This window comes from Acomys minous (assembly GCF_964271855.1).
Source record: "Acomys minous genome assembly, chromosome: 16".
Lineage (NCBI taxonomy): Eukaryota > Metazoa > Chordata > Mammalia > Rodentia > Muridae > Acomys > Acomys minous.
Window position 1 is genome coordinate 40,196,352 of NC_140498.1, and position 15,901 is coordinate 40,212,252.

The following is a 15,901-nucleotide window of genomic DNA, read 5'->3' on the forward strand; positions in this document are numbered from 1 at the left end:
TTCTTCTCGAGACAGGGTTTCTTTATGTAGCCCTGGCTATCCTGGAAGTAGCTCTATTGACCAGGCTGGCCTAGAACTCACAGAGATCCACCTGCCTCTGCCTCCCAAGAGCTGGGGATAAAGGTGTGTGCCGCCAGCCTGCTATTCTGAGGACTTCTGCCATGACTCCATGACTACTGAAAGGCTTGAAAATTCAAGTCTAAGTGCTAGGGAAACAGCTCAGTCTGGAAGTCACCAAGGCCTCAGATCAAGTACACAGGTAAGTGCTAGAAGTCTAAAAACTCCATCACAACTGGTTGAACAGGACTTCCGCCTGGGGAATGTGAGTCAAGCTTTGGCAGGAAAGAGAATGAGCCAGGAGAAGCTGAGCTGAGCAGTGAGGATGTTGTTAGGAGACTGGAGAAGAAGCCCCAAAGTAGTGAAAAAAGGTGAGGCAACAATTGTAGCTTTTCTTTTCTTGCTACTTTGTAGGTTCTTCTCCTAACTGTCTCTTAACAATATCTCTCTGTTCAGCTCAGCTTCTTCTTTCTGCTCTTCCTGAGCTCTATTCAATCTTTCTTTCTTTTGCTGAAATCAACTGCCTTCTCTAACCCTAGCCTAGCCCTACTCCCTAGTCCTATTCAATCTTGCTGGCCTTTTTAAAATCCTCTTCTGTTCCCAGAAGTCTAAGAGCCAATTGACCCTGAAGGTCATAGTTTCTAGTGGTTCTCACAGCTAAGCATTCCCAAAGGTCTAGTTGGCTAGAAACTGGGGGTCCTTTAAAGGGCCAGGTGCACAAAATAATGACACTACAACTTTGTAGACTAGGCTGGCCTCAGACTCAGAGATTTGCCTCCCCCTGCCTCCAGAGAGCTGGGATTAAAGGTGTGCACTACCACCACCTGGCTTAGGGTTTCTGTGTAGCCTTGGCTGTCCTGGACTTGCTTTGTAGACCAGGCTGGCCTTGAACCCACAGCAATTTGCCTGCTCTGCCTCCTGAGTGCTGGGATTAAAGGTGTATGACACTACACCCAGCAGTAATTCTTTTCTGAAAAGTTAAAAATTGTTTGTACAGTGAGAAAAAACGTGAAAAGATAGAACAATGCAAGTTTCCCAGAGCTGAGTGCTGTGAGGGCTCCTGGGCACGGACACAAGGCTCACACACACTGAGATCTGCAAGATGTTCATACCTCTGACTTTAATTAGTTCTCAGATGACATCTTAGACAGGTTCCTGAATATTCATACACTCAGATTTCTGAGTTGCTTATTTGGGGAAGAAGTTACTGGACACAAATGCCAGTTTCTTACAACAAGCTGCTAACTTTGGAACAGATTCTAATTTACAGAAAGATTGCAAAGAGTTCATATATATGTCACTAGTCTTCCTTACTAAGATCCTGTATGACACACCTAAGAGACCAGGAGTTAGGGCGGGGGTACAGTTCTGTTAGAAATGTACCCAAGAATAGTATGTTTTACTCAGACCATCATACGAGCCTCACTCTGACAGAGTTGTGATTATGAGTTAAACTTCCGCTGGCTGACAGAGAAGTAAGTGAATAGGTGCAATGTGCTAAGTGCTTCCTGACCTCAGGCAGCCGGAAATGTGAACAGAGGCAGGCAGGTCTCTGAGTTCCAGGCCAGCCTGGTCTACAGAGTGAGTTCCAGGCCAGCCTGGTCTACAGAGTGAGTTCCAGGACAGCCTGGTCTACAGAGTGAGTTCCAGGACAGCCTGGTCTACAGAGTGAGTTCCAGGACAGCCTGGTCTACAGAGTGAGTTCCAGGACAGCCAAGACTACACAGAGAAATTCCATTTCAACAACAACAACAACAACAACAACATAACCCAAACAAACACAACAACAAAACTAGCACGTTGGAGTATAGGTCTAGTCAACCCTCACACTGGCCTTTGCAAGAGACACTGGGAGGAGGCCAACCACCTCGCCTGTAGGCCAGCATTCCAGGTTCTCCTAGAGCAACAGGATTTCTAACGGGCATTTACTGAGATCCCTAGAGGCATCTCTTCCTCTGGGGAGCCTCCTCTTCAGATGTTGTTGACTGGTACACATGGGGTGCTGGGGTGAGGTGGCCCCGGTATCCTTCCCAAAGCCTGGACTTATAACAGAGAACAGTCATACTGAAATGTTTCAGGTCTTCCTGAAATGCTGGGCTCTTGCCCAGTGCAGCGGATAGCCTGCTGGCACCAGGTTAAGCATATATTTTTGCTTCCGCTGGTCTGGGTTGCTTCCCTTTTTTTTTTTTTCAACGACAAGTTTTAGATCTTTATTTTAAAAATCAAGTGTCTTACTCAGGGAGGCAGAGGCAGGCAAATCACTGTGAGTTCGAGGCCAGCCTGGTAGACCAAAGCGAGTCTAGGACAGTGAAGGCTACACAGAGAAACTCTGTCTCTAGAACAAAAACAAAAATAATAAAATAAAAATAAATAATAGTCTTAAGTGCTCTATATAAATGATTATTCTAGTGAAAAAAACATGTTCTAAGATTAAGACGATGAATAATCAGCATGGCACATGCATCTCAGAGCTGACATCCATGTGCTTCCCCTGATGAGCACAATAGCGGGGCTTGGGGAGGTGGAGACGCTCCCAGGATCAAGCCCACTGAGGGAGCTTTGCAAACTCTTTATACCTAGCTTCCTGCTTTAGCTCATAATTAAATTAGTTCCGGCACAAAGTTAGATGTTTCTCAGAAGGATTAAACATTTCATTTCTTAAATATTCCTGCTCAAGGGACCTAGTCAGCTCACACCTGGGTTTCATTTTACGCCCGAGTAATGTGTTTGGTTAGCTACTTCTTAAGTTCATCAAGATGAGAATGATGAAATATAAAGATCCTGAATTATTCTTACTTCACAGGAGATTGTCATAACAGAAAGGCGGAAAGCTCATTAACACAAAGGGAAGAAGCAGGGTGGCGGTGGTGCACGCCTTTGACCCCTGCACTCAGGAGGCAGAGGCCAGCCTGTCTACAGAGTTCTAGGACAACCAGGGATACATGGATAGACTGTCTTGAAAAAAAAAAATGGATAGACTGTCTTGAAAAAAAAAAAGAGAAAGAAAGAACCCAATATAAAAAGAAAACTAGGCAAATGATGTGAAGGGGGGAAAAAAACCCCAAATTATCCCTTAAAATGATATTCATCCTGAAGAGCAAGAGAAATGGTATTTACATAACTACCAAGATGCTACACATTTATCTTTGAAAAATTACTCTTAATTGTCACATCTATCTATCTATCTATCTATGGCATGAATGAGCCACACGGCATGTGTGGAAGCCAGAGGACAACTACGGGAGTTTGTTCTCTCCTTCTGTCCTGTGGGCCCTGAGGATCAAACCCAGGTCATCAGGCAGATGTCCTTACCCACTGTGGAGCCATCTCCATAGCCCTTTTTCTTTTCTTTTATTATTTTTCTCCTTCACTTCTTTTCTTTTCTTCAATCTTGGGGATTGAACTCAGGGACTTGCCCTTGCTAGACAAACACTTTACCACCAAACTACACCTCCAGTCCAAGATATTGTTGGTTGTTTTGAGACAGCCTCATGTGTCCCAGGCTGGCCATGGACTTGCTATGTAGTTGAGGATAGCCTTCAGCTTTTGACTTTCCTGGCCCCATTGCATGAGTGTGTGGCCTACAGGCATGGACCGTTATGCTGAGTTTATGAGATGCTGGAGATCAAACCCAGGGCACGAAACTGAGTTACATCCTCAGGCCCCAGAGATACTGCTTTTCTAAGCAAAATTCTCATTCCTAGGCATTCTCTCTGCATGGAACCATACATGCCTATGATACATAAGAGCCTGCACCCCCAACAAAACAAAATATGCCTTATGTCATAGGCCTGTGCCCTCCTGCCTTTCCCATTGCACTTCTGTCATCTTTGTCTGTTTATCAAAAACTAGAAGCCACTAAAGGGTTTATTAGATAGTTAAATTAATTATGTGTGCATAATATAAAAATTAAGCAAATGAGGACTATACTCTTACACTCTTCCAAGGCCATAAGCTAAATACTAGGTCCTAGAACCTCTAGGAGGTGGGGTCTACTAGAATGAGTTAAGTTAATGGGAGGTGTGTCCTGGACAGGGACATTTGATGTTGGGCCCTTCTCTGTTTCCCATAGCCATGGTGTGAATGATGTTTTCCACCATGCACACTTGCCATGTGCCACATGCCCAAAGCAGCATGGACAAGCAGCCATGGATTAGAGTCTCTGAAACTACAAGTTAAACCTTTCTTCTTTACAAGTTGTTCGTGTTGAGTGTTGGCTAAAGTGATGAAAAACTGAGCGGAGCTACCAGCAAGAAAGCCTTGCTCTAGATGTTTAATTTGAAAGTAATCATGAAGCTAAGGTCAAACATTTAAACTGAGGGACACCTGCAAAGCAACTAACCTGGACCCAAAATATCAATATTATGAAAGCCAAGAGAGAGAGGGAGCAGTGGAGGACATAAGAGCAGGGGATTGGTATTGGCTAAAATACCACAGAGAACGATAACTTAATGCAATGCGTGATCCTTGGCTAAATCCTGGATTAGGAAAAGATAGATATAATGTCAATTCTGCAATAACTGTCAAAAAATTTTTGTGTATGTGTGTTGTGTGCATGTGTGATTATGCAATGCTCACATGTATGAGGGCGCTTGTGTGGGCACATGTGTACACGTGTGTCTAAAGTTGATGTTGGATGTCTTCCTCAGTTGTTCTTGATTTATTAAATAAAGTGGGATTTCTTACTTAACCCAAAGCTTGCTGATTCCAGCTAGTCTAGCTGGTGCTTGGCCTGAGTGCTGGGATCACAGCAGTGTGGCTGCCATACTTGACTGGTTTTTTTACATGGGTTCTTATGATCCGTTTTTTCCCTGATTTTCCAAGACAGGGTTTCTCTGTGTAGCTCTGACTGTCCTGGACTCACTCTGTACACCAGGCTGGCCTTGAACTCACAGAGCTCCACCTGCCTCTGCCTCCCGAGTGCTGGGATTAAAGGTGTGCATCACCACTGCCTGGTAACTGATGACCCAAATTCTGATCCCCATGTTTACATGGCAAGAACTTTATTTTTCCACGATGGACAAGAGAAACTTTAGGGACTGGAGAGATGGCTCAAAGGTTAAGAGTGCTGGCTGTTCTTCCAAAGGTCCTGAGCTCAATTCCCAGCAACCACATGGTGGCTCACAACCACCTATAATGAGATCAGGTGCTCTCCTCTGGTGTGTAGGCATATGCAGGCAGAATACTGTGTAAATAATAGATAAATACATCTTTCAAAAAAAAAAAAAAAAGAAACTTTAATATGGACTGCATATGAGGTAATGATAGTGTATCAGTGTTTAGTTTTCTCAATTTGACAGATACTTTGTGGAAGAGGCCTGATATTTTAGGTGCTAGATGCCTAGGTATTCAGGAGTAAAGGATCAGAAGCTCTGTGATGAATCTGCAAATATGCAGGAAAAAAGTGCACACAGGAAGAGAAAAGGTAGACATATTAGTGTCAACCACAGGTGACATCATCTATAGGAAAGGTAAACAAGTATTTCTTGCAACATTTATGTGTGTGTGTCTGTGTGTGTGTCTACTCATGCTCACACACGAATGTTTCTGTGTGCATTTTGGCACTCAGAGTCTTCCACTTCAGAGGATAGGAAAAGAAAGTCAATGGTGAGGTGGCTTTGGGAAATTCTGCAGGCATTATATGCAGCTCTCTAAGGCTTCTCTGGCACCAAGTGGACATAGGCCTTGATATTTATAGAGTCCTTGGTGAGGGTGCTGCTAGGTAGGCTCTCTGTGGGGAAAACACAGTCAAGGAACTTGTGAACTTTTTCCAGTGTCAAGTCTAGGAAAATAAATATATATCAGGGCCATGTAAATATGTGAAATATCTGGGATTACTGTGTAAATAAAGAAGTCGCAGCCCAAATCTACCTGCACAGCTTCCTGGAGGTGCTCCCTGGCATGTCTCACTTGAAGCACACATATACTAGCTGCTTATACACCTCCTCTTGATGGTCCAGCTCCTTTCACAGGTCTTGCTGTAGTGGAACACTGAGGAAGGCTTTATACTGTAGTGCCTTTCCCTTATGGTACCCGCGGCCTGAAGTTTAAGGCGATGTGCTGGTTTGAATGAGAATGGCCCCCAAGGGCTCAGAGGTTTAAATGCTGAGTCACCGGGAATGAAATTGTATGAGAAGGATTAGAAGGATTAGAAGGATTAGGAGGTGTGGCCTTGATGAAGGAAGTGTTTGTGTGGGGGTGGACTTTGAGGTTTCAAAAGCCCACACCAGGCCCAGTGTGTCTCTCTGCCTGCTGCCTGCAGATCAGGACGTTAAGCTCTCAGCTACTACTCCAGAGAAATACTTGTCTGTTTCCCACCATGATGATCATGGACTAACTAAAACTGTGAGCAAGCCCCCAATTTATTTTCTTTTCTCAGGGTTGCCTTGGTCATGGCGTCTCTTCACAGCAACAGAACAGTGACTAAGTCAGGGGGCGTCACCATGCTGGGCGATTAGCAGTAGGAACCTGAACTAGTCCTCTAACTTCTCTGAAGGTGCGAGAAGTGTGTGCTACGCACGCACGGGCTGGCCCGTGCTGAAGGAGCTCACAGCGAGGAGGGTTCAGCTCACAGGTGGAAGGCCCTCGCCTACTTTGTGATGCTGCCCAGGGTTGGGGTGAACATGCTCAATATTTTCTTGAAGTTTCAACTCGAAGAGCATGTGAGACCTAAGTCATCTCCTGTCCCCATCTCCACATCAGGACCAAGCCTTTCCTTTAGTGAGACAGTAGCCTTACTCTTCCGCAACCCTCCTGTGAATCCACCTCTGACTGGTATGAAGATGAGGGAAGAAAACCTGGGCCTTCCCCCCAGGCATCGAGGGACCGCAGCACTGGTTTGGACCATTACTCTGTGTGTGGACCACGGAAGTGCACTGGATGCTAAGCTCATCTTTCCTTGTATCAAATGGTGGCCATTACACCAATCTTCTATCCCTTTGCTTGTAAGAGAAGATGGCTTAAATAAATAACTTAAACGTAGAAAAGAAAAGTGTGTGCCTAAAGAAAGTGGAGCGATTGTAAGACGTCATGTATGCTAGAGGCTGGGCTATGGGGAGACAAGAGACGAGCTGAAGAGTCTTTTCCCTCACTCCGACTGTTAGACACTGTTGAAACACGGCAACAGCTTACCTTTGGTTAAATGTGCACTTGGTAAGATTTCTGCGGCACAACTGTGAATCAAGCCAGCGTTTCTCAGTTTCGGCAGGTCATTCTTGTCATAAAGAATGTCCTGTGCATTGGACAGCATCATTTGCCTCTACCAAAAGGCACACAAGATTCCAGTGGAATCTCCTTCCTAAGCCTCTCATCAGTGCAAAATACCCTGTGGGTAAGGAGCCCTGATCTAGACAAACTAGACTCCAGGTGACTAAAATGTGTTCATGAAGTGGGTGATTCTGGAGTGCCACAAAAGTGCCAGTATCTGAGATATTCACTCTGTCTCCATGGGTACACTTTCCTAACATGTTCATTTAAAAAAATTATAGATGTATCTTTGGCACATGATGGTATAATAGAATAAATATTTGAAGTGTTGCTTCAAATACAAAGAAGAAAAAAAGAAAAAGAAAACAGACATAAAATTGGGAGGGAATAGGGTATTGGGGACAGGGAAGAAATCTGAGGGGAGAGAATGGAGGACAGACTTAATCAGAACACATTATATGCACGTGTGACACTCTCAACCAGTAAAAGAGGGGGAAAAATCTGCTGTTATGCCTGAAGAGATCACTTGAATCTATAAAGCGCACATTTCAAATAACTTGGTTTTCAGCATCTTTCACATGCATTCCTATGTGCATGGTGGGCATGGAGATTGTGTACCTACCTTATCTCCAGATACCAGGCAGCTCCCACTGGTACTCCAACTAAGGATGGCGATGTCAGTCGTATGTGTCAGGGGCACTGTGTGTTGCTCCTTGTCCTGCTTGTTAAACATTATCACTTCTCCAGTCTCCCAGCCAATAGCCAAGATAAGCCTTGTTGGATGCCAGCACAGGGAAGTGACCTGGAAGGACCTCTCAATGTGGGTGTCAGGCACAGGCTCACCCTATGTGGGACAAGAAGTAAAATCTCCCGTTGTAGACAGTGGTGGGTACATCAGGCAACTGTCTAACCCACAGAACTCACATCGGCTATTTTAAGGTCAGAGCTATTTAGTAAGATGTGGTAGCTGGCCTTGGCATGTGCTTGGGTGCACATATGCTGAACATAGTACAGCACGTGTGGAACGTAGAGGCTAAGCATGGGTACCTTCCTCAGTCACTCTCCACATTACTGTTAATGAAAACATTATTTATTGGGGGCTGACGAGATGGCGGAGCCGTTAATAGTTCTTGCTGTTCTCCCAGAGGACCTGAGTTCAGCTCCCAGATCCCGTGTCAGACAGCTCACAACCACCTCGAATTCCAGCAAGCTGATGCCTTCCTCTATTTTGTGTATATACACAGGTGTGTGCCAAGACGAGTGTGGTGATCCCAGGACAACTTGAGAGAACTGGGTCTCTACTTGCACCATGGGCGTCCTGCAGACTCACCTCATCAGGCTTCACAGCAAGCATGTTTTGCTCACTGAGCCATCTCATGAGATCACTGTATTTTTGAGGCAGAGTCTCATTTGAACCTGGAGCTTACTGGTTCAGCTGGGCTGGGCTGCCAGCAAAATGCGGATCTTCTATATACTCTGGCCTCTACATTTGCAAGAAAAAGAGTTTCTACTCTTTGAGGTCACCCAGTTTGTGGTAATTTGTTATAGCAGCTGTAGGAAACTGGTGCAGCTTGAAAGGGGCAACAGGGGGCTGGGGAACTCTCTTAATAGCTCAGAGCATTTATTGGCCTTGCTAAGGACCTGGGTTTGGTTCCCGGCAACAACACGGTGGCTCACAACCATCATTCACAGCTCCAGTCCCAGTGGATCAGATGCCTTCTTCTGACCTTGAAGATGTGCACGCGATGCACACACATACATGCAGGCAAAACAGCCATACACAAATAAATCTAAAAAAAAAAAAAAATCAAAGGGCCAACATAAAGAGTTGAAGAACCACGCACTGAGGCACTGAGCAGGGCTGTGTTTAAGCATGTTCTTGAACCTGTGTGCCTGGTATAAGAGAAGGTTTTGGTGATTAGGAATGACTGGCCCTTAGGGAGAACTGACGAGGAGAGATCTAGAGCTGAGTTTCCTGACTCCTGGCCTTCATCCTCAAGAAAAGAACACAAGAGCCATTTAGGAAGCTGCTGAAGCCAACGTAGCTCCAAGGACTCACCTGTTCGAGGTAGATGTCTACGTTGCCCCCAGAGGACGGGCTTATAGATGCCACTGCCAGGAATGGGTGGGTGGGATGCCAGGTAATTTGAGTGGGGGATGTGGATGCATCTGGAGCTTTGATTCGGTGGTCAAAATACAGTGCCATGATGATGCATAGATCTTAGTCAAGGGTGAAACCTGCAAAGAGGGAAAAACCCACCAAGAGCAACTACATAAAAATACAAGAGGAAAGCAAACCTACAGAGACACTTAGCTTAACATGTCCCTTAGACTAGTGCAAGCTATTTTATTTGTTAGAGACCTTTATTAGGGAGAAATACAAAGGTAGAAGCAAAGAACTGGGCTTGGAATGAACCACAGTGTGTTGGAAAGGAAGTAAAATTCACTGCTATCAAAGAACTAAAAGGAGAATGAAAGCAAGCAAACACTGAAACTGGGGTTTCAAATAATTCTTGATAATTCTCATTCCAGACACAATAAGCATGACTTCAATTTCTACAGATAACCTCAAAGAAAACTTTGATAAACTGCCCATGAGAGAATACCTGTATGTGGAAGAAAGGAGACCAGAGTTCCACTTCAGGAAAACCCTGAGGTTCACGAATGTTGTCTAGCTATGACTTCCAAGCCACAGTGACTGCCTGGCTTTTGTTTTCTTTCTTTCTTTCTTTCTTTCTTTCTTTCTTTCTTTTGGTTTTTCGAGACAGAGTTCCTCTGTGTAACATCTCTAGCTATTCTAGAACTCTCTCTATAGATCAGGCTGGCCTCAAACTTACAGAGATCCTCCTGCCTCTGCCTTCCAAGTGCTGGGATTAAAGGCATGCACCACCACTGCCCGGCTTGTTTTCTTTTTATTTTTAAAGATTTATTTATTTATTTTCTATACAGTGCTCTGCCCACATGGGTGCCTGCATGTCAGAAGGGAGCACCAGATCTCATCATAGATGGTTGTGAGCCATCCCATCACATGGTTTCTGGGAACTGAACTCAGGACCTTTGGAAGAGCAAATGGTGCTCCTAACGTCTGAGCCATCTCTCCAGCCCTTGTTTTCTTTTTCAAGACAGGATTTCTCTGTGTAGCCCTGGCTGTCCTAGAACTTGTTCTGTAGACCAAGTCTTGAACTCACAAAGATCTGCCTGCCTTTGCCTCCCAGGTGCTGAGATTAAAGGCATGGGACACTACCATGCATTTTAAATGAGCATTAGCCAAATAATTAAAAAGTTACTAAAGCTAAGCTTTTAGGAGGCAGATGTTCACAATGAAATAGTTACTTAACAAGAATCTGTTAATGGCCTTAGTTCAGGATTGAGTACTTAAACTTTGATTAAAAACAAGCTTCCAGTATCTAGACCATAAAACAAAAACAAGAACAGGAAAATTTCACATTTTCCAGTCAATTGATCCTCATTTGTATAGTTGTTAATCATTTTCAGAGGTAAGTGCCTCCCTTAAGCCAACTTTTAGGAAAGAACCTGTTGGCTCATTATGCCACGAGTCATACTAACAAGACTTAAAGGAATGTTACTCCTCTGAGAGACTGTCGGGAACAAAGGGATAGGTTCTAAAGTTGACTTCTGGGAGTACTGGCTAATGGTCACCCTATAAAGTCTAGCCCTCTAGGCCAAATTAGATCAATTGGTTGCATTAGGTAGACATTACTGAAAGGCAGTGTAGTTCAAAGCGGTCCAGTCTGGTCATGGTATCTTTATAAACCACCCAGAGGTTGACCAAGAGCAGGATTTTGGCTTCATTTTTTCCCCCCTCAACTTCTCACTAAATGCATCCTGAGGGACCCACAATGCAACTCAAAAGTCCAGCAGGGGGCCCTAGTATTGTACAGAGACAACCTTCGTGAAGCTAGCTAAGAGAGAGGAATCCAGAGGCTCCTGGCAGGTAACCAGTAGTCCCCTCCCCCGGCCCAGCCACTCCCCACTCGAGCCCCACACCCTTCTGCACCTCAGCTATAGGAATCTAACTTTGCCAGATTCCTTGTGCCTTCGTGTTGCCGGGACAACGCCGCTGGAAGAAAGCGGAGGCAGTAGAAAGAGAGCCGCGCCTCGGATGCTCACGAAACAACTGGCGGCTCGCGACGGAAAGAGCCGAAGGCAGTCGGTACTGCCCGGAGCAGCTCTGGAGACTCAGGCTCGCCTCAGGACTACAATTTGGGCTGTCTGCTGACGGGTGTGCCAGAACTATTTGCTATTCAGGGCAAGCTGCGTCAAGCTTCCTGTTATAGTCTCTTTGGGTTCATCCTGTCCACCCCACCACGCAGGCCATCAGCCGGCACCTCGCGGAGCTTAGCTGCATCGCCTCAGATGGGAGAGCGCGGCTGGAGAGTTTCTCTGGGACGTCCTGAGTACCGGACGCCGCCCCCGAGTGTGGCGCCTTGACGCCTCGGGAGACAGCTGCAAGCGATGCTCAGCAGAACCTCGCGGCTAGGAACGGGGTTCCCTGGGCGACCGAGCGCACTCCAGCCAGTGTTAGCCAACGGCGGGTGTCGCCGGAGAGCAGGCGCAGTGGCACGGTCCACGCCAATGAGCGAAGGGGACAACCAGTGGCGGGGACCTCCCGAGAACTGGGATGCTCATTTTCAAACGCCAATTGCATACACAACGGAGTTCTTAAAAGCCATTTTCTTATCGCCTCGATGAGGAAAAGTGTCAGTGGGCCATGCTGGGATATATTTATGGCCCTAAACCGGCTTTCGGAGCGCTTAGTCCCCACCCGAGTTCGCGCGCGTTTCCAGACGCCCCACTGAGGCGGTGATTTCTTCTCACGCATCCGTCAACACAGTCACAGCCAATCACAACCAGCACGCTGGTCCTATTGGCTGTCGGCTGGCCAATCCGAAGAGACGCAAGGCCCGCAAGGGCGCGAGGTAGCGGTCACAACACGCCCCACGTTGCGGACCCGCCCCGGTAGACCACGCGGGCGCGCGCACGCAACCGCTGCTAACCAATGGCAGCACAGCTGGTTGGGCGCGCCCGCAGAAAAGCTGGACGTGCTCGTCTTCTTGCAAGGCGTCCGCCCCGCCCCGCCCCGCCGCCGACTTCAGGTCCCAGGCGGCCGCCGTAGCCGGAACTGTCTGGAGCGCGGCGGCCCGGGTGTGGGAGGGCGAGCGGCGGCTGCACCGGCGCCGTCAGCCCTGTTTAGCCCCGCGCCGGTCCACGGAGAGGACGTGCGAAGGCAACGGTGCTCGGTGACCGCATCTGACACACGACCACCAGCCCGGCGTCGCGGCCTCGCCGCAGCCGGAGCTGCCCGGCCCGGTTGGTTCTGCGGGCGCCCGCGGAGGCCCGGGATCCGGGAGCCAGGCTGCCGGGAGACGTGGATGAAAAAGGTGACTGCGGGCTGCACTCTGAGCCTACGGGATCCGCGGAGGGGCCGCGGTAATTCTCGGGCTGCGCCGCGCGCATCCAGCAGTCAGTTCCTAGGGAAGGTGCGAGTGTCTCCCACCAGAAATGGGACAAAGGGTGTGGAGCCGGGATGAAGCCCGCAGTACCCGCGCCTCCCACGGTCAGGAAGTGACGGGATTCGGTGACGGACTCCTATGGAGTCCAGCGCCGTTGGGGATCGACCGGAATGCGCCTGGGGACGCGGTCGGGCGCGCCGCCGGAGAGTGGCTCCTGTTGGACTGATGCGTTCTGCTCGGTGGTGTTGGCAGGGCTGGTTCTGTGGATGGGTTTCCCTCCCTAGCGCAATGAGAGGGTTCTGGGCAACCTTGGCGAGGTAGTTAGATAAGTGGACAGATTCAAAGATAAGCCCTGTGCCATGAAATCATTTACCGTGGATATGTGTCTTGTGTGGTTCTGTGCTAGAGTTTTTCTTAAGCCAGTATTTGAAAGATCAGTTCCAAGCAGAAAAACTGCACACCATTTGTGGCAGCACCATTTTGTGGTGTTACTAAGAGTTCTACGTCCCGGTTTTTTACCCTCAGTCTGTTTCTTTGTTAGGATTGGTGCCTTGCTCTGTCTGGTTTTCTTATTAAATAGGAATGTTCTCAACAGTTGTGTTGAGCCCAGTGTCGCGTCTGCTGAACAACGCAGTGTTTCTCTTTTCTGCTTCATCACGTACACAGCCTGTGCTTAAGATGTTGGCATGTACTGATCCTTAGTTTATTCAGTTTGAGTATAACCTCTCCAGGCTGCAGATAATTATTTTGTTTATCGATGTTTTTTTTTTTTTATGAACAGTGGTAGAAGTTAACGCAAGAAATTTGTTGTTTCCAGAATTGTTTACATAGTTCAGTTCCGATTCTTGAAAGCCGACTGGAACATTACAGTGTTTGCTGTCACTTTTCCGGTGTTCCCTAACCTGTTCCATGCAACAGGCTTTGTTGCACGAGCGGTGTAGTCCGTCCATCTCCCATCTCCCGCCTGGGAAGGTTCCCGGAGTGCAGAGCCTCGCTCTCTTACATGCCAGCCTCGGAGGGAGCGGCAGCTTTGGCCCGGGGAGCACTGGGGGCTCCGAGGGCAGCGCGGGCCGTTGCAAAAGACAGGTGCGCGGCATGTTCGCGCGCGTCTCCAGAGAGCAGAGGAAAGGCCAGGGACCACGGGTGGTGCGGGGAGCGAGGCGGGCCCAGGCTGGGGGCCATGAGCTGCGGCGCAGTCGGGTAAGGTGGCGGGACAGCGGGCCCCTTAGCGCTGAGGCCAGCTCATGCCGCGGTGCCCTCAGTGGCTCAGGGCTTGTGGGTCAACCTGGGTTGGGGGCATCCAAGGGCGGGGCGGGGTCCCGGTCCAGTCAGGCTCAGCACTGTGCGGGCCCTCGGGCGGGCGGCGGGCGGCGCTGGAACAAACAACGGCCGCCATGTTGGGAGGCCGGCGGTAAACTTCTGCCCGCCGCCCGCCTTACCGCTCCTCGCCTCTCCCGCTGCAGGATGACAGTGAAGTTGGGCGACGCCGGCAGCGGGGAGGAAGGGCTCAAGAAGCTGGGCAAGCGGACGGCCGATGAGGAGTCGCTGGACGGAGAGGGGCCCGGCGGCGCGGACGCGGCGGAGGACAGCAGCAGCACAAAGAGGGACGGGCAGACCCCTCGGGCCGCCGGAGCCCCCGCGCCACCCAGAGGGCTGCCGACCCCATCCCCACCGCAGGGCAGCCCCCAGGACCAGCACCACTTCCTAAGGTCCAGCGTGCGGCCCCAGAGCAAGAGGCCCAGGAAGGACGCACCCTGTGCTGTGGGCAGTGGTGGTGCCAGCGGTTCCGGGCCGCGCGGAAAAGGTAAGGGACCCTATCCTGTGGCAGCTGGCGAGACCTCCTCGGGTGGCACTTGCAGGGGCACGTGTCCCCTTATATTCCTTCGTGGCTGTTGCTTTCTCTTTATATTAGGAGAAAGGGTAGGGATTGTCCTTTCTCTGGACAACAGAAATAGATTACCAAAGGGTCCCTGACGGCTCTTCATGGATGGCCATTTTAAATTATACACAATAGCTTAAGAATAGGCAGAGAAAGTACCTGCTGTATTTCAAACCTCAAAGTGGTGGGAATGCAACAAAAGAACTGGCTTTTGTAATTTATGGGCTGGGGAGGCTGTTGATGAGAAATCCAAAAGTAAGGTTAATGATGGTAGAGGCTGGCTGTGCTTTATTGTCCTCCACCAAAGTGTCCCTGCCTTTTTTGAAACCCTTAGACTTTCAACTGAGGTATACTTGGTGGCGCAGAAAGGATCTCCACTTGATGAAATCAATGGTGACCTACCGGGGCAGCCCACAGCACTGTCTTACGGTGAAACTGTAGCTGCTTTCCTGAAGCTGCTTACCAAAGTTTAAAAAAAAAGAGTGCTCTTTTGGTTCTCGACATGCCTGTATTGCCTTGTCTGCTTTTGACTTTGGATTTTAGCACCATGGTTTCTAACAGTACAGACAGTTTGCTCTTACATTCTTTTCAGACGTTTTTTGCCTCCCCTTCTCTCTCCCTGTCCCCCTTCCTTGCTGGGTAACCCAGGCTGGGCTGGAATTCACTAAGTACCCTTAGGCTGGCCTTGAGCTCTTCAAAGTTTTTCTGCCTCAGTTTCCAGAATGCTCAGATTACATGCCAAAGGTGATATGGTTGGCTTATAACACTCTTATTTTTAAATATCAAATGGAACATCACTTTCCAGTAAGTTCTCCATACTAATACTAATAGCCAGGCATGAAGGCATACACTGTTAATCCAGGCACTTGAGAGGCAGAGGCAGGTAAATGTCTGAGTTCAAGGCCAACCTGGTTTACATAGCAAGGTCTTAGCCACCCAAGGGCTCCACGGTGAGACCCAGTATTTCAAAAACAAAACCCAAAACATTCACTTATAGCACTTGAACTATTAATGTTTATGTTTCGTTTCTTTGGGAAATACTGATTTAAATTACTGAGATGATCCTGGTAGTTTGTAAAAGAAATATTTCAAGAGCTAGTAGAGAACTTGCGTTGAGGGTCTGACCCAGATGTGTCTCATTAAACTCACCGCTGCCTCTTCCTCATCTGGAGGCTGGCCTCCAAAGTCATGGCCTTGATAAAGAATTTTGAAGTGAGTATGCTTATTTAAAGACATAAGTAAGTAACTTTGTGTGTTTCCAAAACTAAAAGTTGCCTCACATATG

At 48.1% G+C, this 15,901-nt stretch overlaps 2 protein-coding genes across 5 annotated transcripts in view; one reads left to right on the forward strand and one right to left on the reverse strand.

The window, feature by feature from the left end:
* The window catches only part of IFT140 (intraflagellar transport 140), a 96,030-nt gene extending 83,953 nt beyond the window's left edge, over nucleotides 1-12,077 (reverse strand). Inside the window, exons 1-3 of the mRNA XM_084764180.1 lie at nucleotides 11,282-12,077; nucleotides 9,323-9,501; nucleotides 7,886-8,107 (exon numbers count right to left, since the gene is read on the reverse strand). Of these exons, the coding sequence (XP_084620306.1) occupies nucleotides 7,886-8,107; nucleotides 9,323-9,469 (369 nt within the window). The 5' untranslated portion in view covers nucleotides 9,470-9,501; nucleotides 11,282-12,077. The remainder of the gene's footprint in view (nucleotides 1-7,885; nucleotides 8,108-9,322; nucleotides 9,502-11,281) is intronic.
* A 652-nt stretch (nucleotides 12,078-12,729) lies between these two features.
* CRAMP1 (cramped chromatin regulator homolog 1) overlaps nucleotides 12,730-15,901 on the forward strand; it is a 54,590-nt gene continuing 51,418 nt past the window's right edge. For 2 of the 4 annotated variants that reach the window (XM_084764183.1, XM_084764184.1), the window contains exons 1-2: nucleotides 12,730-13,937; nucleotides 14,201-14,541. In XM_084764183.1, the coding sequence (XP_084620309.1) occupies nucleotides 13,741-13,937; nucleotides 14,201-14,541 (538 nt within the window). In that variant the 5' untranslated portion in view covers nucleotides 12,730-13,740. The remainder of the gene's footprint in view (nucleotides 13,938-14,200; nucleotides 14,542-15,901) is intronic. The other 2 variants (XM_084764181.1, XM_084764182.1) reach the window with 2 other exon arrangements.